The sequence below is a fragment of the Myotis myotis genome, unplaced genomic scaffold (assembly GCF_014108235.1).
Source record: "Myotis myotis isolate mMyoMyo1 unplaced genomic scaffold, mMyoMyo1.p scaffold_m19_p_7, whole genome shotgun sequence".
NCBI lineage: Eukaryota > Metazoa > Chordata > Mammalia > Chiroptera > Vespertilionidae > Myotis > Myotis myotis.
This window is the reverse complement of record NW_023416379.1, coordinates 84,718,330-84,739,270: the sequence shown is the minus strand read 5'-3', so window position 1 is coordinate 84,739,270 and position 20,941 is coordinate 84,718,330. Positions and strand designations below refer to the sequence as shown.

General features: G+C 58.0%; 2 protein-coding genes across 2 annotated transcripts; one reads left to right on the top strand and one right to left on the bottom strand.

Moving 5' to 3' along the window:
• Positions 1-203: 203 nt before the first annotated feature.
• NFKBIE (NFKB inhibitor epsilon) lies at positions 204-7,224 on the bottom strand. The gene is made up of 6 exons (XM_036316458.1): positions 6,625-7,224; positions 4,165-4,267; positions 2,997-3,219; positions 1,943-2,031; positions 1,514-1,780; positions 204-785 (listed from the first exon to the last, which is right to left on the bottom strand). The coding sequence occupies exons 1-6, from the start codon at positions 6,990-6,992 to the stop codon at positions 720-722; spliced, it is 1,116 nt and encodes a 371-aa protein (XP_036172351.1). The 5' UTR covers positions 6,993-7,224; the 3' UTR covers positions 204-719.
• Positions 7,225-12,624: 5,400 nt separating this feature from the next.
• On the top strand, positions 12,625-20,779 carry TMEM151B (transmembrane protein 151B). The gene is made up of 3 exons (XM_036318098.1): positions 12,625-12,822; positions 14,995-15,435; positions 16,898-20,779. The coding sequence occupies exons 1-3, from the start codon at positions 12,700-12,702 to the stop codon at positions 18,020-18,022; spliced, it is 1,689 nt and encodes a 562-aa protein (XP_036173991.1). The 5' UTR covers positions 12,625-12,699; the 3' UTR covers positions 18,023-20,779.
• The last annotated feature ends 162 nt before the right edge of the window (positions 20,780-20,941 follow it).

Here is a 20,941-nt window from a genome sequence, read left to right as displayed (position 1 = left end):
CTGCATTTCCACAGAGAGGGCCAGGATCTGTGCTGGACAGAGGCCGGAGGACGGCAGCCCTCCCCGCCCACCCAGCACGGTCCTCCCCTGCTAAGGTGATCCTCTCCGCTCTGCCTCCACCACAAGGTCACAGGACAGGCCCGTGTGAAAACCCCCGGGGCACACAGACATGCATTGGCGCAAAACAACTCTAGGGGGGAAAACCTTTTTAAAGTCTCTGCCGTTTTAGTGTCATGTTTTTGAAACTTCCCCTTCCCCAAGGCTCAGTCCGGGGCCTTCTGCGTGTCAAGTCTTTAAACAACAGTTCTCAATAGCAGTGAGATGGGAGCTCTGAGGGCTCTGCTTGCTCGTATTTCAGTTTCCTCTCCCAGGAGAGTCCTCGTTTTCCTATTGGTTGGCAGTTTTAGGGTGACCCGGCGGCGTGGGTAGGAACAAGAGCCCCTGCCATCTTCCAGAGAGGTCAACAGGCTTCACCCAGGATACCGGGGGCTTCGGGGTGGGAGGGGTCTTCCAAGAATCTCCGTCCACCTGGGCAGCTCTTCTTTCCGGACTGGCTCGCCCTCACGTGTGATCCCTCCTCTCAGCTCAGGACTGTGCTGGCCCAGCCGTCCCCAGGACTCCGGAGGGCACGCTGCCTGGGCCCAAACTGCAGCAACTGTGGCTCTAGCTTCCAGAAGGGAAGACGGGAAGCCTCCAGGGCCCCAGACCCTGCGCTGGCTTCAGTCGGCGCACATCAGTGGCTTTCCAGAGATCTTCAGGTCATCGAAGGGCAAAAGAGCAAAGGGCTGAGAAAGAGAATGGAGAGAAGCAAGATCAGGGTCCAGGGGGGGAAGGCAGTGGTGGGGGAAGGGAGCTGGGGAGACCTATTGGGTCATTTGCTCCCCATCAACTGATTCTTGGACAGGAAGGAACAAATCTTCCTACTAATCTCCCAAATGGTAATCCCTCTGGGCTAGCAAGAATCCCGAGGCCTTAGGCAAGTCCTCCCTCTCTAAGAAAATCCATGAATATCACAGATAGGGACCAAGGAGGTGATCCAGCCCATGGGTCTACTAGTTTCTGGGGGGTTGGGGTGGGGGAAGGGGACTCACAAAATATTTTGAATATTTTTTTTACATTGAACACTTAAAAATGGAGACTATACAGAAAATCTAGGTTTCATCTCTCTTAAAACATTCCCGAGACCTGGAAATGCTGGACCATATTCCCCCTCTGCAACTAACTGCTGAAGCTGAATGGAGTGACCCTCGGTCAGAGACTCTCTGGCCTCCCACAGGCCCCACCACCCACTGTACTACACCTGGCCTGCTTCCCTGATCCGCGTTAGCTGTAGTCCAAGTTTGGGCTGAGAGAGGGGCAGAAGCTTGCCCAGGATCCCACAGTTGGTGAGTGGCAGAATCGTGGATTGCCCCCCAGGATCCTAACTCCTTGGCGATTTCAGCCATTACAAGCTCGTGTCTCTGTTAAGGGTGTGGGAAGGACTGGAGAGCAGAGCTGAGTGTGTGCCTCTTACATCCTCAGCCAGGTCCTGGGGCGCCACATCCTCTGCCAGGTCCTGGGGCGTCTCGTCCTCCACGTTCCTCAGCAGAGAGTCGGCACCTGCTTCTCTCAGGGTGGATGAGATGCTCTTGAGGCCGCGGCCTGCAGCCAGGTGCAGGGGTGTGCACCCATTGAGCATACGGGCGTCTACCCGGGCCCCGGCCTGGAGCAGGAACTGTACAAGACTCCGCTCTTGAGTCTCCACAGCCAGGTGCAGCGCTGTCTTCCCACTTGTGCCCTCCTGGAGAAAAATAAGGGTGTCTTCCAAGGCCCTCAAGAGGAAGCACGCTGGGTCCAGACCCCGGATAAGGTGCCACCACTTCTCACACTGGGAGGGACCTGAGGGCTGGACCAGGTGACGGGCAGACACTGGGCCAGGCAGCACCCTGACTGGCCACCTCACCTGCACATCAATGTCAGCTCCATTTTCAAGAAGCAGTTTCATGAGTGGCTGGTTCCTCTGCAGAGTGGCGATGTGGAGACAGGCCAGACCTAGGATGGAGTGAATGTGGAGGCTGCTAATCTGCATCCACCAACTCTCTCTCCCCCAATCTTCAGGACCTCCCTAGCCCTCGGCCCCCAGGGACCCACTGCCCACTCAATACCTCTGATCACAGGGCTGTTAAAACCCAAACCCAAAAACCCCCTCAAAAGTCTGAGGGGAAAGGAACATAAAGTTTCCACCTTTTCAGAGTCATGTTATTGAAACTTTCATGCTTCAGGGGTCAGGTTGCTGAGTGACACCCCCATACAGGCACCCTCCCCTATCATCCCCCCCTCCCGCATTCTCTCTAACTCTAACTGCCTGCTTTGAAACCCTGGCCACAGCCACCTTCTTCGGAGGTCTCTGGGATCCTCATGCCCCAGCCACTTCCTCCCATGCACTTCCCTACCTTTTTTCTGTCTCCTTTCTGGCTACTCTGCTTAAAGAACTAGATGCAGATTCACACGTCTGCTCAAAGGTCCCTGCTCCACGAGGCTTTCCCTGGCCACTATTCAATCACATGTAATCACACAGCCCCACCCACCCCCGCATTCCAGTTCTTCTCACTCTGTTCTTTCCCGAAGCACCGACTGCCTTTTAACCTACTAGGGAATCCACTTCCTATATTTATTGTCTATCTCAATCGTTCTGTTTTGTTCACAGATGCAGTCCCAGGTTCTAGAATAGTGTCTGGCACATAGAGGCCCTCAGTGCATTTTGTTGAATGAATGAATGATCTCTGTTCAACTGAATATCTTGAGGGCAAGATTTAGCTCTCTGTTTAGCACACAGCAGGTTCTAAGCAAATTCTAAATCAAATTCATTCATGCAGCAAAGATGTACTGAGCATCTATGTACTTAGACCTGGAGGTGCATCAGTGGACAAGCTATGGTATGACCCTCCCCTCCCCTGAGAGTAGGGTCCTGGTCTCTTGTCTCCTTTTCAACCTATGTGCTCTATGGCTGCCCGTACCTTGCCAATTTTGCAGCTGGAGGTCCAGGGAGTGAGGTGGTCCTCTGCCTGACTCTGGCTGTCCTTCCAGCAGGCAACGGGCACAGGTTAGGTGCTGGCGCTGGCAGGCCACATGCAGGGCTGTGTCACCATGTCGGTCCTGTAGCATGCGGCTGGCCCCTTTCAGCACTAGGGCCTGCACTGTACCTGGCTGGTCCAGGTGTACAGCCAGGTGCAGCGCTGTCTGTAGGCACAAACAGAGGGTCGCAGGGCCACTGCAGCATGCTCCCACCTCTGGGGACATGCTGGGGTGGGCACAGGAATTGACAACGGCCAGCACCAACCTTGAGGGCAGCTTACAGAGGCTACGGCCCTGCTCTTCCAAGGCCACATTACCCAGCCCTTCCCTCTGTTGCCCCCCACCAAGCTCCTGGAACCCCAATCCTGGAGGCAGGGTGAGGGAAGTGGCCCCCTGCTCTTCTTGAAGGTTCCCTTAGCCCCTGGAGAAAGCACAGATGGAGTCAGGGTCTACCTTCTCATCCTCTAGGCGCCGTGGTCGGCAAACTGCGGCTCGCAAGCCACATGCGGCTCTTTGGCCCTTTGAGTGTGGCTCTTCCTAAGCCTTAGGAGTACCCTAATTAAGTTAATAACAATGTACCTACCTATATAGTTTAAGTTTAAAAAATCTGGCTCTCAAAAGAAATTTCAATCTTGTACTGTTGACATTTGGCTCTGTTGACTAATGAGTTTGCCGACCACTGCTCTAGGGAAACCTCTGTTATCCCCAAGCTCGAGGTGACAGAGGGGGGCTGGGGAGAAGAAAGAGGCGCCAGGCAGGCTCCACCTGGCACACTCCTCTTTAAGGCTCCAGGCAGATGCCACCTCCGTATTAACCCTTCCCTGGCTGCTCCCCACACACAGTGGATCCCACAGCGGCTGGTAGGTGCCTCCATCACAACTCTTGTCACCATGCTGTGTAATTATGTGTTGACATGAGTCCCTAGTCCAGGCTCAAGCACCTTGTGGGCAGAGGCTGTCTTACTCATGTCTGTATCCTCAGCCTCTAGCTCCGTGTCTTGCATATGGTTTCCTGAGGAAGCAGCCTAAGGTCACCTGTGCGGCTGCTCAGGTCAGGAGGTCTGCCAGGGCAGACATGGGTATCTGGACACAGCCTACCCTTTCCACCCACCTGGTAAAGGTTGTTCTGAATGTCCAGGACCTCCTGGGGCAGCAAAGTCAGGCAACAGAGCAGCACAGCTGGGGCCTCATGAATCACCGCCAGGTGGACCAGCCTGGAGGGCAGGGCAGGGGTTAGGGTCAGGACCCAGGTCAGAGAGAGTGGGCTGGGGTCCTGGGGTTAGAAGGAACACCTCTCTAAGAAGCCACCCACAGGGTAGGTGCAGGAAGTGAGCATTTGGGCCAGGAAGTGAGGGTTGGTGTGGGAAACCAGATTCCCGGGGGAGGAGGCTCCAAGTACCCATCTCTGGCCTTCAAGAAGGGCCTTGGCTCCGTGGGAGTGCGGGCAGGGTGCCCACGGGCCAAGGAGCTTCCTGTCCCACACCCCACTCCCCTTCTGCCCCAGGGCCCCACCAGACCAGCTGCAGCTCCAAAGCCAAACTGAAAGCTGCTGGGGTCGCGCAGAGGTGGTTTCCAGGCTGAGCTCCCCACATACCCCCAGCCCAATAGGGAGTACAGAGACGGCAGGAGTGGGGGCACCCCTCCCCCCAACTCAATGTCGCACATGCCAAGGGAGAGTAAACAGAAGCTCTTGAATGAGGAGCAAGGAGTGCAACATCCTGTCCTGCTGCCCGCCCCCCCCCCCCACCCCTCTGAGGGGAGTGAGTCTAGAGGGCCCCTCTTCACAGCCAGACTGGCCAGGTCTGGCCAGTCTTCCACTCTGTGTGCACCTCCAAGGCGAGGTCTGTGCAGTGTAGAAAGTCTGTGTTTGTTGGGGGACAAAGAGCCTTAACCTAAGGGTGGGAGGACAGCTGGGAGGGGAAGTTCCAGTCCTGGGGTTTCCCCACATCAGGTGGGGAAAATGAAAGCCAGAGCTGAAGGGTCTCGGCCAGGACAGCTGCCTTGGGACGCCAGTGACTGGGGGGAGCTTGGCTAAAAGGCCTGTCTGGGCTGGGGAGGGGGCTGCGCGGGCAGGAGCGGGGCAGGCTTGGCTGCGGCAGCGGCAGGAGAGAGTGACGAGGGAGGGAGGAACCGCTCTGGAAATCCCCTCGGCCAGGACCAGCTCTCTGGGTCACATTCCTGCAGCCACCTCCCTCTCTCCCTCAGTCTCCCCTCCTCCCACTTCCTCTTCCCACTTCCATTTGCCCCACACCCCAGACACTTCCGAGGGAAGAGACTCCACTGGGGAGTCTTGCCACCTCCCCCTGCCCATTCTAGACACACCTGTCTCCAACCAGAGGAGAGAAAGGCTGGGCTGAGAGCCTCACAAAGGAGGGCAGCACCAGAAGTCCCCACCCCCTGGGGCAAAGGTCAGCCATAGGTATTCCACCTGGAGCTCCCACTCCCTGGGTCAAAGGTCAGCCATAGGTATTTCACATGGAGTTCCCAAAATCTTGGCTCTGGGCCTGAGGGCTGATGATTTGGGCACAGAAGACACACAGTACAAAAGGCCTGGGGTCACACCTCTCCTGCCCACTGGGTCTCTTTGTCAAAGGTCACCTAGGATTATGACCCTTGCATTTCCATAAAGCAGATAAGGACACACTTCCTGCTCCTTCCACATCCTTCCTACCCTGTTCAACATCCCTGATCTGGGACCCCAGCTCCCTCCACTGTTTCTAACCCCCAAATCCCAGCCACCCCCTCTCCTAACAGTGTTTTTTCTTTCTGAGGGGCAAGTCCTCATCTGGCCTGACCTTTTGCACTACAGCCTCTTACTTCAACTGCTTCCTACCCAGTCCCCGCAAGATCCACCTGGGCCTGGGGAGAAACGGACAGGCAAGGGGGTCAGGCAAGACAGCGAGGAGGACTGGGGGGACTTTGGGAGATAGAAGGTGTCGGTAAGGCTGACTCCAACCCTCACTTCCCCTTTCTCAGCAGAGGAGGAAGTAAGCTGCAGCAGCCAGCCGCTTATCATTCTGCTGGGGCAAAGGTGCCCCAACCTGGCTCACCCCCTCCTCCTCAGGGCCAGCCTTAGCTCTGTACCCTGGCCATACCCCCACCCCTAGCTTCCTGGCCTCCATTGGCAACCTGTAACTGGCATCTCTTGTTCCTTGAGACAGGGCATTCTGAGGTCAGGGGCTGGGAATTCCAGATATTGCACAAGCAAGGATGCCCTCTCCCCCAGCAAGGAAAAAAAAACCACAAAAAACCTGGACTGGTCAGGGGAATTTTCTCTTCCTGGCGGTGGGTTATTGGTAGGTTTCCAAGATTCTAGGTGCCTGGTATGGGCCCTGCCAGCTCTGCCCACCTCCAAAAGGGAGGGCAGAGAGGTGATTCCCGGTCCTCCGGTCTGGGCCTGGCTGGAGCTCAAAAGTGAGCAGAGAGTTAAGTTTGGAGTTTGGAGGAGAGAGTGGAGAATGCCACTTCCAGGGCAGGTGCCGCGAGGGATCACGACAGAGCGGGTGTTCCTGGGGAGGCCCCGAGTGCGCATCGGGACGGGGTGCAGCCCCAACCTCGCCCCCGTACTCACGTGTCTCCGTCCTCCGAGATGTAAGTGAGCGCTTCCAGCTGCTGCGGGCTCAGCGGCCCAGCTGCGGGGAGCGGCGAGCCTGGGGGTGGGTTTTCGGCCTCAGGGCCCCCCCAAAAGGTCAACGGCTCGGTGAGCGACGAGGAGCCATAGGTGGAGTCAGCCCGCTCCCCATCTGTGTCTTCCTTGTCCTGCAGCTCTTTGGCGGTTCCCGGAGGATGGGTCCAGGGCTGGGGGCCTGTGCCGCCCGGGGGCCGGGAGGCGGAGGCCGGGGCGGTGTCGGGCAGGGAGCGCAGGGAGCGCAGGGACTCGATGCCCGAATCGCACTGGCTCTCGTCTGACTCGTCCATCCCCTTGCGCGCCTCCGACATGCCCGCGGCACCGGCCCGCGGGGGCCCCGTCCCGGCAGGAGCGGGCTGCGGGCGCCGCCGCGCCGCCTTTCCGGGTTGCAGGTCCGTCTTGCGGAGCGGGCTCCCGGCCTGAAGCGGCCTCCTTCCCGGGCTGCTGGGGTCCGAGGAGTCGGCGAGAAGCGTGGGAGAGGATCCGAGCGCCGGTGGGTCCGCCGCAGAGGTTACTCAGGGAAGCCCAGTCTGACGCGCTCTCCCGCCCCGCCCCTCAGGCCCCGCCCCCGACAGGCGCTTCCGGGCACAGGCCCCGCCCTCCGGAATCCCCCGTACCCCGCCCTCTGCGTTGGCTCTGAGTCCCGGGTTACCCGGTACTGACTCACTGGTACGTTAATTCACCCATTCATCATCCTTCCATCCATCCCTCCATTCATCCATCCATCCATCCATCCATCCATCCATCCATCCATCCATCCATCCATCCAATCACCCCTCCGTCCATTCATTCATTCATTCATTCATTCACTTTCCCCCCTTCCTTCTTTTCCATTCATGATCCCATGCAGTCTTTCCTTCCTTTACTTCGTCCATTCCTGCACTCATTGTTTCCATTCATTCATTTATTCATTCGTGTGTTGTTAAAGAAATATTTATCAATTGTACAAACTAGACATCTTGTGGGGGCGGGCATGTGGTTGGTGGGATGGGGTGCACTGCTTCCTATCTCCTACCTATTTCCATTTCTCTTGCTTTCTCATTTACCAGTGCCCAGGAGTTTGGGTAGGGAAAGGGGATATCCATTGTCTTTATTTTATTTTTATTTTTTAAATATGTATTTTATTGACTTTTTACAGAGAGGAAGGGAGAGGGATAGAGAGTTAGAAACATTGATCAGCTCAGCTGCCTCCTGCACACCTTCTACTGAGGATGTGCCCGCAACCAAGGTACATGCCCTTGACCTGACCAGAATTGAACCTGGGACCTTTCAGTCTGCAGGCCAACTCTCTATCCACTGAGCCAAATTGGTTAGGGCTCCATTGTTTTTAAAGGAGTGGTCCTCCCTTTGGGTCCTGGGTAGAGGGTCTCCTGTGTCAGCTTCCCAGATCACACAGAATTGGGCATGAGGATGTGCTTTTCAAAACTGGGTTTTCTCAGGCAGACGGTTGTCTAAATGAAGGAGGTTGGTCATGCTTTTTTGTTGTCTAAAAGAGCAAAGTGCACCCACTGGTGTGGCTCAGTGGTTGAGCATCGACCTATGAACCAGGAGATCATGGTTCGATTCCTGGTCGGGGCACATGCCTGGGTTGCAGGCTCATGCAGGAAGGAGGCAGCCAATCAGTGATTCTCTCTCATCATGGATGTTTCTATCTCTCTCTCCCTCTCCCTTCCTCTCTGAAATCAATAAAAAATATATTAAAATATTAAAAAGCAAAGTGGTCATTCTTCACAGGGGTGAAACACTGGTCTCTGTGGTTACAACATCTGGTTACCCCCATCTATCAGGGAAGATTACTTCCTCGTGGTGGGGCCAGGATGGGGAGGCCCCAGACACATTGGGCCACACTCTGCCGGGGTGACCGTTCAGCTCCAGCCCCAGTGCCAACACATCTTTCCTCCTTCCCTATCCCTGCTTTCCCTGGGCCCAGGGAGGCCTTAGGCAAACCACACCCACATGTTGAGGTGCAAACCAGTGCCTCATGATTTACCCGCTACCCCAAGTGCCATCAGTCATGGACCAACAATGCCTTTTGAAGATCATCCACAAAGGAGCATCTTTTCTGTCTCTGGCATTGGGGGAAGAACACTGGGTGCGTGTAGACAGCTGCTAACCAGCTTCCCTAGTGCCCTCTCCCATACAACCTCATTTTATTCATCCATTTGACAAACATGTGGAGCTTCTCCTACATGTATGACACTGTTCTCTCTGCTGGAAGCAAAACTGAGTATCACAGTAACTAATTCATATCCACCAACCACCAACCCCACTGAGCCCCTGGCAATTACAACACAGTGATTGTGCTAAGACAGGAAGAGGGTGGTGTGGGGGCACACAGTGGGGAGAGGGGCAGGGAAGTTTCCATTTGAACTGGAAATGGGAAGGAAAGGGGTCTGGGGAGGAGGGAAGTACCTAGTCTCTGGAGGAGGGGATTAGTAAGGCGAGAGGAGAGGGGGGAGAGCAGATGAGAGGAGATGACCTACTCCTCTCCATCCCCCTGGAGGACCAGAGAGGGAGAATGTGCTGAGTATGAGGCTGTAAGAAGCCATGAGGGAAAAGCCCAAGGAAATTAAGGCATCTCCTTCCATGGGGTCAGTGCAATTTCAGATGTTTTCAACTTCTTCCCCTGACCCTTTCCTCTCCCATCCTCAAAAGCTGGAGTAAAAGTATAAACCTCAGACCCAGACCACTTGGGTTCAAAATCTGGAACTATCCCCATTTTAAAGTTGGGAAGCTGGGGCCCAGAGGGGTGAGTTGACTTTCCTAAGATCAAACAAAGTGCAGAGCCAGGCTCTCCTGCCCCTAATCCAAAACTTAAAATTGTTTCCAGTGAAATTTTTTTACCTTTTCTAATTTTTTCCTTTATGAATGCCTACAGGGCTTGGGGCATATGAGCCCTTTGCAAGGACAGGAGAACTCGGGAATGTTCAGTGGCCACATCTCTCATTCATACAGAGGTTGAATTTAAGGAAAAACCTACTCCTTTTCAGCCCATGTCTGGCTCTGAACCATAACAGGTGTGTGGCAGTCCCTTTTCTGGCCACATGAGGTCAGCTTTGAGTCACTCACTGCTTCCAGCATCTAGCCGACACTCCGGCCGGAAGCCCTTCTGGGGAAACTTCAGGAATGGGGAGAAGGACCATGCAGTGCCATCTGGAAAGATGGCCAAGGGACTTTGACTGCGGTCAGGGCCCCGACTTTGTTTCCTCAGCTCCAGTCTTCGAGGCTGGGCCCTTCTGGTCCTCTTCTCTTTATCTGTTGGTGTTTTCTAGTTCTCTTAGTTGTTCTCCCACTCCCAGCCTCCACCCACTCCAGCCCTGCTCATCTTCAGGAAGCAGCCCCAGTTGCCATGGTGACCAGCTGGTCAGCTGGCTCCTTCTGTGCCCCCTCCCTTCACCCCTCTTTCCCCTGGGCTTTCAAGGAAAAGTAATGTGTGTGAATGGATGGGGGGTGGGGGGTGTTTTTCAAAATCTCTTAGGAGCTCTGGGTTTGGCCAAAAGGAGTTGGGCTATCTCTCTTTCACAGCCCCTCCCCCCCCACCCGAGGTGAGGAAGGGAAGGCCGTGGAGGTGGGGGACAGGAGGAAGGGTATAACAACTAACTGGGGAGGGTGAGGCTTTGATCTGGGTTAGGAAAGGTCAGGGTCAGGACCTCTGCTCTGTCTACAGCGAGGACGGAACGAGGTGGAAGGGGATGAAACCAGAAGTGGAAGGGTCAAAGTTAGCTGTGAGGCAGGACTTTCTAAAAAGCATGGGCGGGAGACATGGGAATGAGTCGCCAGGTGAGATTTCTCCTCTGCCACTGGAGGGAAGGAGCACCCCTACCTCTTCAGGGGCACACCCTTCGCTGTGTGGGCAGGGAGGATGGGCTCACTGACGAGGAGGATCATGCAGGCTGGGTAGTTCTGAAGCAATTGGCTGACAGAGAGTCACCTCCACCTCGCCGGGTAAGGGAACAGTAGGAAAATGGAGGCAGGACCAAGAGTGGGAGTGAGTGTGTAGAGAGTGGAGGCACTGGCCCTTCTGCCCCAGCGAGTGGTGGGACCACCCCAACAGATCAGTGTGCTTGTCCTCTATCCCCAAAGATCAGATATCCGGGCTTTGCCTCAAGCTAAACTCCTACTCCCAGATATCCCCACGGACTTTGAATGGGGAAGATCCAGATTCGAGCTCTGTGACTATTACCTTGGGTAAGTCACTCACCTTCCCTCTGCCCCCGTTCCTAAAAGGTAAGCGGGGAAACACCTGCTATATGTCAAAGACTCCAATATAGCACATGACACACAGTAGGATTCCACAGTGACTGCACACAGATTGATCATGTTCTGTCATAATGATGGGTTTCCAGGTCCCCCTTCCCATTAGACTGTGCTCCTGGAGGGTAGGACATTGTGTGTTTCACTTCTGAAAGGGCGCACAGTAGGTACCTAATACCTGTTTACTGAATGGGTGCATTCAGAAATGAATGGATGTCAGTTTCCTTTCTTCCTGTCCCAGGTGTGGCGGGGAAAAGAAGTGTGGGTGGGTGGCATAGGAGGGTAGGCTGCCTGCAGTCTACCCTGGTCTATGGTCTGTGATTTTGCCTCCTGCGCCCAGAGAAGGTCAGAGCTTTAGAGACTGTCGGGTCAAATTCCTCACTGCACAGACGAGGAAACAAAGGCTCAGAGAAGGGAAGGCACTTGCCCAAGGTCATACAACATGTTAGTGGGAAAGCCAGGATTAAGAATGAGAACTCTGGCCCTGGCCGGTGCTCAGTGGTTAGAGCAACAGCCCATGGACCACAGGGCTGCTGGTTCAATTCCTGGTCAAGGGCGGGTACTTGCCTCCATCCCCACCGTTATTGGGGTACATGCGTGCAGGAGGCAACCAGTCAATGTGTCTCTCTCACACAGATGTTTCTTTCTCTCCTCTCCCTCCCTTTCACTCTCTCTGAAAAAAATCAATGGAGCCCTAACCGGCTTGGCTCAGTGGATAGAGTGTTGGCCTGCAGACTGAAGGGTCCCAGGTTCGATTCCGGTCAAGGGCATGTACCTTGGTTGCGGGCACATCCCCAGTAGGAGGTGTGCAGGAGGCAGCTGATCTATGTTTCTCTCTGATCAATGTTTCAAACTCTATCCCTCTCCCTTCCTCTCTGTAAAAAATCAATAAAATATATATTTTTAAAAAATCAATGGAAAGGATATCCTTGGGTGAGGATTTTAAAAAAATTAAAACTCTGGTGTCCTGACCTCTAGCACAGGACAATGTACACACTTCTTTGCTTCTCTGGGGCTGTGCTTCTAGGGAAGGAACATGGTCCCTGTAGGCTGGTTCCAGTGTCCTCTCTGCCCTCTGCTAGTCCTTTCTCGCATACAGTTCCAAGCCTTGCCCTTCTGCCCTGCTCCATCCAGGTTCAGTTGGGTCTGGCTCCTGCCTTATCCTTTACCACCCAACTGGGAATAAGAATCTTCCTAGGGTTCCAAGACTCACTTTCATAGATCTTCCCAGGATGGTGCGTGCGTGTGTGTGTGTGTGTGTGTGTGTGTGTGTGTGTGTGTGTATACGCGCGCCCCGATCATGGTTAGTAGGGCTAGGAGTGGGGAAGGGTGCGGGGAGCCCCTGTTGCTTCTCCTCTTTGGGGGGTGGTTATTCGGTAGGCTTGGGGAAGGCGGAGTTTGGGGGGGCTGGGGGCGGGGCTCCTGCGCTGGGAGGAAGAGGGGGGGCGCGCTGGCTTCAGCTCGGCTCAGACAAAAGGCGGCGGCGGGAGCGGGCGGGAGGCGGAGCGGCGCCGCGCGGGCCTCAAGGTGACACCCGCCCCCGGCCCCGGCCCCCCCAGCCCGGCCCCCCAGCCCGCCTGCCCACCCCGAGCCCCCTAGACCCTGACCCCCGGTGCCCTTTACAGGTCCCCTCCCCCCGTGCGGGGGGTGGGGAGCAGCGAGGGCCCCGCCCCCTCCCACCCCCTCCCCAGGGCCCGCGCAGGATGCCCCCGGCCCCCGGCAGCCCCCCGGGAGGCCCTGAGCTCGACGCGCCCCCTCTACGCCATGTCCCCCCCTGGCTCGGCCGCGGGAGAGAGCGCCGGCGGCGGCGGCGGCGGTGGCGGCCCCGGGGTCCCGGAGGAGCTCACGGCAGCGGCGGCGGCGGACGAGGGCCCCGCCCGAGAGGAGGTGAGAGCCGGAGGAGCCCCTGCCCCGGGCGCGGCCGCAGCCTGGCCCCCCATCCCCCGCCGCGCGGCCCCCGCCGGTTCCGCCGCAGCGCGGCCAGCGCCCCGCACCCCGAGCCGAGCCGAGCCGGCCGCGGCAGCCGCAGTCCCGCGTAGCTGTCCGCACCGGCGGGCGGGAGCTGTCCGTGGTGGCGGGGAAGGGGCCGCGCCAGGGGCGGGGCTCGGGGGTCCTGGGCAGGGGGCGGGGCCTGGGGGCGGGGCCTCGCGGACCCCGGGCAGATCCGGGTGGGGACAGTGGCCGGGATCCTGGATCACAGAGGGGATGCTCTCTTGAAGGCCAGGAAGGGCGACTTGTGGGGGCTACAGAGGCAGGAGAATACCAGGGGGAAGGAGTGGCATCATCTGAGCTGGGGTCCTAAGAAGGTCAAATGTGTAGAGAGGCGACACCCACCTTCCCCCCATGCCTTCCCCCAGCCCGTCACTAGGAGAGTGTGTGTGTGTGTGTGTGTGTGCACCTCCTGCCACTGTTCATGCAGTCCCCTGCCCCGGGGACCCTGCGACCAGGCCCCTTCACAGTGCTGGGACTAAGCACATGCCTACTTGGAGGCCTTCCTCTTCAGTCCTCTGAACCTGGAGACAAAGAGACTAAGGAGCGTACCAGGAGCACCCCACCTCCCGTGCACACACACGCACACTGTACCGGGCAGAAGCACAGGCAGACGGGCCTGCGGGGGAGGGGGGGCCTGTAAGGTGCGCTCTCACGGTGACAAGTGCACACCCAGGAGGGTGCACAGATGCACCCCCTCCCCCAAGGACAAGGCTCCCCGAAAGGTTCATGGACTCTAATCTGGTTTGTTTATGCTGTGTGCTAGTTCCTAGCCCTCTACACTTCCAGATCTTTCCTTTGATTTCACACCAAGTCCAGGGCCCACTTTTCCATCCCTTTCTCCCTTGCCCTGGCTAGCCTTCAGGTCAGGCTCTGGGAACTGAAGGAATCAGTCAGGATCTCAGCAGGAGGGTGTGTGCGAGGTTCCTACAGCTAGACAGCAGGGGGGAGGGGTGGGAAAGCCCAGACACCACGAGAAATCCAACTCAATACCTATCTATTAAGTGGCTGTTGGGTGCCAGCACCATGGTAGGCAGCCAGGATGCAGAGGCAGGGCCCTGCCCTCAGGAATACCCAGTCTAGTGGCAGAGCCAGACATGTAAACAAGTCAGAGGGGTGACTGTCGGACAGAACTCACCGAGTGCTTTAACAATCGAACAGGCCCCGGAGAGGACCAAAAACCATTCTCTCTTGACAAATGACTGAGCTGCAAATGTCTTCCTTCCTACTCTCAGCCCCGGTTTTACATCCCCTCACGCCCCCCCCCACCCCCGTCCATGCCTCTGCCCTTCTAGATATCTCCTCCGGGACTGCTTTTTGCTCAGGGACACCAGCCCCCTCCCTCCCATCTGAGAACAGGGGAAGGATGCTAGGGTATAAGAGGGAGACTCACAGAGGGCCTGGGGTGCAGAGCATGGGGAAGGATACCGGGCCTGAGGTTTCCTGGGGGCCCCCCTCCAAAGGAGGTATGAGGCTAATTGTCTGTGAGGGACTCAGAGGTGGATGGGCCAAAGAGGAGTGGCCTCCAGATCGTCGCGTCGGACTGAACGTCTGGAAGTGAGGGCCCCACCTGTTAGTGGGAAGGTGGTGTCAGTGAAGCATCTGGAAAGGGTCTGGGCTGGGGACCTGCCTTTGCTGATGCCTGTCTGTCCTCCCCTGTCCTCCCCTCCACTTTCTCCTGTTCCATTGCCACCTTTGCATCTGTCCTTGGACTCTGTTTCTCTGGGTGCCACCCTATCCATCTGTGTTTGCCACCTGGGCCTCCTCCCTCCCTTTCTGGCGCTGATCTCTTCCTGCTTCTTGGGGTGTCTGTCTCTTTGCACTTCCCTGTATTGGCATTCTGTTCCCTTTTCCTGTCTCCATGGCTCACTCTGGGTCACTTCTATGTATATCTCTGGTCCTTGGCTCCCCTCTCGGTCTTCCATGTTCTCTCCATATCCCTGCCGGTCTCTGCCTGTCATCTCTGATGCTGGCCTCTGCCCCGCCATCCCTGCATCCATCTCTGTTCTGGGTCCTGCCACTGTTCCACTTCCTTCTCATCGTGGCCCCTCTTCCTGTCCCTCTGAGTAGCAGCGTCCCATCCAGCCCTCTTTCACCAAGTCCCTCTGCCGGGAGTCCCACTGGAAGTGCCTGCTGCTCTCCCTGCTCATGTACGGCTGCCTGGGGGCCGTGGCCTGGTGCCACGTCACCACGGTGACCCGCCTCACCTTCAGCAGCGCCTATCAGGGCAACAGCCTCATGTACCATGACAGCCCCTGCTCCAACGGCTATGTCTACATCCCCCTGGCCTTCCTGCTCATGCTGTACGCTGTCTACCTGGTGGAGTGCTGGCACTGCCAAGCCCGCCATGAGCTGCAGCACCGTGTTGATGTAAGCAGTGTCCGGGAGCGTGTGGGCCGCATGCAGCAGGCCACACCCTGCATCTGGTGGAAGGCCATCAGCTACCACTATGTCCGCCGCACCCGCCAAGTCACTCGATACCGCAACGGAGATGCCTACACCACCACCCAGGTGAGGGGCTGGAGGGGAGCACTGGTCAGTTCCGATGGGAGAGGGTGCACATCTGCTCCAACTGTGCCTGACTGTCCCCAGGGGGAGGAGCAGAGGCAGCAGTGAGTGAGCTCTGGTGGGCACTGCAACAGGAGGGCAGTAACAACAACCATAATAATAACAGCAAACACCAGCAGGCAGGCTGCTCTAAGTACTTTACAAACAGCAAATTATTTAACCCTCATGATGACCCAATGAGGTAGTTAACTATTATCCCCGTTTTACAGGTGAGGAAACCGAGCCTTGGCTAGGTTATGTAACTTGCCCAAAGTCAAACAGCTAGTGTGTGACAGAGCTGGGGTTTCAACCCAGGCAGTCTGGCTCCAGGGTCTATACTGTTTATTGCTTAATGGTGGAGGCAGCTTCATATGCACAGTCTCACAGCATGCCCTCACCTGTTCAGTGAGGTGGTTGCTACCAAGTCCTCTTGCACAGGTAAGGAGACCTTAGCTCAGGGACTTGACTAAGGTCTGCAGCTTCTAAGTGGTAATGCTAGGCTCAAGCCCAGGGCCCTAGGTCCCAAGTCCAAGGCTCCCGGAGGTGGGGGTAGGCATGGGAGGCCACATGGAGAGTGGTGGAGGTGGGGATAATCAATCAGCACTTCCCAGGCCCTTCAGGATTAGGCATATTAAGAGCCCTGGACACCCCCTCTCCCCTGCCCAGGCTCAGTGGTTGAGCGTTGACCTATGAACCAGGAGGTCACTGTTCCATTCCCGCCAGGGCACATGCCCGGGTTGGGGGCTCAATCCCCAGTGTGGGGTGTGCAGGAGGCAGCTGGTCAATGATTCTCTCTCACTATTGATGTTTCTATCGCTCTCTCCCTCTCCCTTCCTCTCTGAAATCAATAAAAACATGTTTTTTAAAAAAGAGACTTGGAGGAAGAGGAGGATGAGATTTTTCCCAGATGAGGGCGATCTAAGTCTCAGTACTGGGATGCGAAGCAGAGGCAGCCTGGGGCCTTAAGAATCAGGAGGGGGGCCACGTGACTGCTAAGGTGTGAACAGGGAGACAGGAGACAAAGGCCTTGGATAGGGAGCTCCTCTGGGGCCCATTTGGAAACACACTTGTAAAAGGGAGGACGGGCAGGCTGTGGTGAGGAGGGGACAGTGTGGGACGATGGACACAGGCAAAAGAGCCAGGCAAGCTGGAGGCCAGGGCGTGACCCCCAAAGGAAGCAGAGTTTAATTAAAATCAGAACGCATACTGGTAGGAATGAGGTTGAGTGCTGCCCTCATCTCTAACTCACTGATTAAACTGAGGGCCTCAGTTTCTCTATAAAACAGAAGAGAAGATCCTACCCGGCTCCCACCGGGATGAAAACCCCGATAGGCGTGGGGTCTGACCCGGCAACAAGAGCAGTGATGGGGGCGGGCGAGGATGAGCAGACAAGTGACTCCCACCTCCTTCCCCCGCGGCGCCCCAGGTCTATCACGAGCGCGTCAACACGCACGTGGCGGAGGCCGAGTTCGACTACGCGCGCTGCGGGGTCCGCGACGTCTCCAAGGCGCTGGTGGGGCTGGAGGGCGCGCCGGCCACGCGGCTGCGCTTCACCAAGTGCTTCAGCTTCGCCAGCGTGGAGGCCGAGAACGCCTACCTGTGCCAGCGCGCGCGCTTCTTCGCCGAGAACGAGGGCCTGGATGACTACATGGAGGCGCGCGAGGGCATGCACCTCAAGAACGTGGACTTCCGCGAGTTCATGGTGGCCTTCCCGGACCCGGCGCGGCCGCCCTGGTACGCCTGCTCCTCGGCCTTCTGGGCGGCGGCGCTGCTGACGCTGTCGTGGCCGCTGCGCGTGCTGGCGGAGTACCGCACGGCCTACGCGCACTACCACGTGGAGAAGCTCTTCGGCCTGGAGGGCCCGGGCTCCGCCAGCAGCGCGGGCGGCGGCCTGAGCCCCAGCGACGAGCTGCTGCCCCCGCTCACCCACCGCCTGCCGCGGGTCAACACGGTGGACAGCACGGAGCTGGAGTGGCACATCCGCTCCAACCAGCAGCTCGTGCCCAGCTACTCGGAGGCGGTGCTCATGGACCTGGCGGGGCTGGCGGCGCGCGGCGCCGGGGGCGCGGCCGGCGGCTACGCGTCCTCCTGCCGCTACGGCGGGGTGGGCGGCCCGGGCGCGGCGGGCGTGGCCCCCTACCGGCGCAGCTGCGAGCACTGCCAGCGCGCCGTCAGCAGCTCGTCCATCTTCTCGCGCAGCGCCCTGAGCATCTGCGCCAGCCCGCGGGCCGGCCCGGGGCCCGGCGGAGGCCCGGGCTGCGGGGGCAGCCGCTTCTCGCTCGGGCGCCTCTACGGTTCGCGGCGCAGCTGCCTGTGGCGCAGCCGGAGCGGGAGCGTCAACGAGGCGAGCTGCCCCACCGAGCAGACGCGGCTGTCCAGCCAGGCCAGCATGGGGGACGACGAGGACGACGAGGAGGAGGCCGGGCCGCCGCCGCCCTACCACGACGCCCTCTACTTTCCGGTACTCATCGTGCACCGGCAGGAGGGGTGCCTGGGCCACAGCCACCGGCCGCTGCACCGCCACGGCTCCTGCGTGGAGACCTCACTGTGACCAATGGCTCTCGACAAGCCCGCTGGCCTCCCTGCTGCCCCTTGCCGGACTGTGTCTCGATGATGACAGGCTGTGCTGAGCACGGAGCGGGTGGAGGGAGGCAAGGGTGAGCGGGACAGACCCCATGGGGCTGAGACCCCCGCCTTCCCTGTACATAACGAGAAAGATGGGTGGGAGGGGTCGGCAGAGAATTCCACTGGGGCGGAGTCGGCTCCTTCCAGCCCCGCCCCCGAGTTCCTAAGGGGACCCCTTCCTCCCTACACGCACACTCCAGGTTCCCACCCAGCCTTCTGACTGTTAGGTGGCGGCTGTGCTGTGGGACCCGCATTGGGCCTCGTCTTAAGTGAGAGGCTGGGGAGGTTCAGAGGCGGCGGGGAAGGGAAATTGGGGCTCTCCCTCTTTCACTGCCTGGCTCCCCAGCCCCACTCTCTACCAAGGGGCCGTGGTCTGGTGAACAGCCCGGCTGGCTTCCAACCAGCTAATGAATTCAGTGGGTCTGAGGCTGGGCCCGGTGTCAGCCCCCATCTCAAAACCTTGGACACGTTGCTACCCTCCTCCTGGCGTGTGCCCCAGAGACCGGGGTTTCCTTTCTGCCACTCCCATCTCTGTTGTTTATCTCACTGGGCCCCTGGAGTTTGGGTCCCAGGGAGACCGCACCCCACACAGATGCCCCTCCCGTCCCTCCCCTCTTGCTCCCTGGCACTGAGAGCTGCTGCCAGGGGGCCAAGGGCAGGACAGTGTACCTCGGTCCTTCCTGAGGCCTCTGGGCAGCAGCCGCCTCCCCTGGCTTCTGGAAGGGCACTCCCTGCAGAGGGAGTGAGATCCCAGCCACGCAGCATTCCGTAAAGCTGGCCAAGGTGCATGGCTGAGCGGGGAGATTGGGAGAGAGACCTGAGTGACGGGCGCTCTGGAAGCAGATGGGAGTCAGAGGAGAGGGCAGTGGAGGGCGGAGTGAAAGGGGTGGCCCACACATTGCCCCTGCAGGGCTGAGGACATTGTCACAAGTCCCAGTTGGAGAAACACTCAATTCCCGTGGCAGGTCAGAGCCAGGAATTCTCTAAATCTTGCCCGACCCCTCCCCCCTCCCCTATCCGGTGAGCTGAAGCAGCCCTGTTGTGTCCCAGGTTCTTCAAAGGGGCGTCCTGCCATCACCACCACAGGGCCCTGGCCCCACATCTGGTTCCCCCAGAGCTCTGATGTCGCCTTCACTCCCTACACTCTCACCCTATGTGCTTCTGTGTGCATGTCGGTGTGCAATCCTCCCACCCCCACCCTCCCAACTCTCCAGGCTAAAGTTTTCACAGCCGACTTAGAGCCTAGGGGTGGAGCTCATATTTCAAGCTGGAGAGGATAGCCCTTGGGCCGCCTGGCATTGCTCAGCCCTGATGCTTCTCACTTCTCCGGGGCCATCCATCAGAGCTTCCTCCTCCCTCCAGCCAGGCCGGCCTGCAGCCTCCAAGGCGTGGCCTGCACCTATGCAACATCTCTGGCTCCCCTGCCCTCCTTTTCCGGGGGGAGCTTGGGAGGCACAGACTGTGGGGCCACCACACTCTGTGGCCCATGCGGTTGGGCTTTATTTTCCCGTGGAGATGGCTGAATGGGAAGGGAGAGGGGGCCGAAGGGGAGGCTTGGGCAGGAGGGAACAGCTGCCATTATAATTCCCTGGGCAGCCGTGCCTGCCTGCCTGCCTGCCAGCACTGAACCCGCCTGGACCCTGAGTCTGTGCTCCTCGGGGGCCTGGCGGTCGGAGCACCCCTTTTTCCTCTGAGCAGACATCTGTGAGGTACAGATGGTGAGCTGTGGCCTCAGGCCCCAGTCCTTGGCCAGCTGGCATGTCTTGCCCTTGTGTGGCGGCAGCCCGGCCCGCTCCTGGCTCCAAGGAGGGAGGAACTCAGCTCCGCCTCCCTCGGGCTCGGGCTCATTTCTGAGACAGAGTCAACGCTGGGAGGAGGTGAAGGGAGGCCCTATTACTACTTTTGCCTGGACTGACCATTTCTGCCCAGGTCTCACACAGACAGCCTCACCTCCCACACGCGCACAGACTTAGACACCAATTCTTTGGTCTATTTCCTTGGTAGCTTTATTGATTGCCAGGGTAAAGAAAAACCAGAAAATTAATTACTCTCTAAAATTAAACTTTACACTGAATGTTCTTGTTTCTCTAATTAGAACCTCTGCTAGCAGCTGTGGCTATGTACACACACACACACACACACACACTCACACACTCACCCTCACACCTACGCATTTGCACTCTAGAACTGTCAGAGGGTGTCAGGCACAGACAGGCTCTGGTTGCCCGGACAGGCACACATGTGCAGTCACTCCCAAGCCCCCTTTGGTGCTCTGCTCAGCGCCTGCTTGTTGGAAGGAGTCCTCAGAGAGCAGGCACCCTGAGGCTGTGGTGGCAGCCCATGGCCCACCCTTTGAAAACAGATCTGGAGGTTCTGGAGTCCCTCAGCCTGAGGAGGATGGGAGATGGGGCTCAGCCTGGAGCCATGAGTCAGGTCCTCGCGTGGCCTCCTGGGTGGATGTGGTTTCTGTGGGTGTGGCAGCCACAGAGGGATGGGGTCTCCTGGCGGGCACCTGGAAGGCTTCATGTGTCCTGGGCACAAGGGCTTGTGGGGTGGGCGTGGCCTGGCTGGGAAGACAGGTCTCTGTCAATTGGGTGCATCACACTGTGGCCTTTCTGTCATGGATTTCCAAGCGCAAAGATTGTACAAATCAAACTGGTGGAAAATAAAGTTTCGGATGACTCACTGACTTCCCCTCCCAGCGTGGCACTTCCCCCACCGTCTCCCTCTCCCAGGAGAAGCTCTCTGGGGAGGCCCAGTTGAGTCCCTCCTGTCGCCTGTTTCCTCTTCTCAGGTTGTGGGGAAGGTTAGGGGATGTCATGGTCTGTGGAACTGGGTTACTTAA

Bases quoted from the DNA above. Each gene is read 5' to 3' on its own strand.
- NFKBIE (XM_036316458.1), bottom strand. From the start codon at position 6,992: ATGTCGGAGGCGCGCAAGGGGATGGACGAGTCAGACGAGAGCCAGTGC. The intron at 4,268-6,624 runs GTGAGTACGGGG...CCTGCCCTCCAG, and splicing joins ATCTCGGAGGACGGAGACAC to GCTGGTCCACCTGGCGGTGA. The intron at 3,220-4,164 runs GTGGGTGGAAAG...TTGTGCCTACAG, and splicing joins TTCAGAACAACCTTTACCAG to ACAGCGCTGCACCTGGCTGT.
- TMEM151B (XM_036318098.1), top strand. From the start codon at position 12,700: ATGTCCCCCCCTGGCTCGGCCGCGGGAGAGAGCGCCGGCGGCGGCGGC. The intron at 12,823-14,994 runs GTGAGAGCCGGA...CCCTCTGAGTAG, and splicing joins AGGGCCCCGCCCGAGAGGAG to CAGCGTCCCATCCAGCCCTC. The intron at 15,436-16,897 runs GTGAGGGGCTGG...GCGGCGCCCCAG, and splicing joins ATGCCTACACCACCACCCAG to GTCTATCACGAGCGCGTCAA.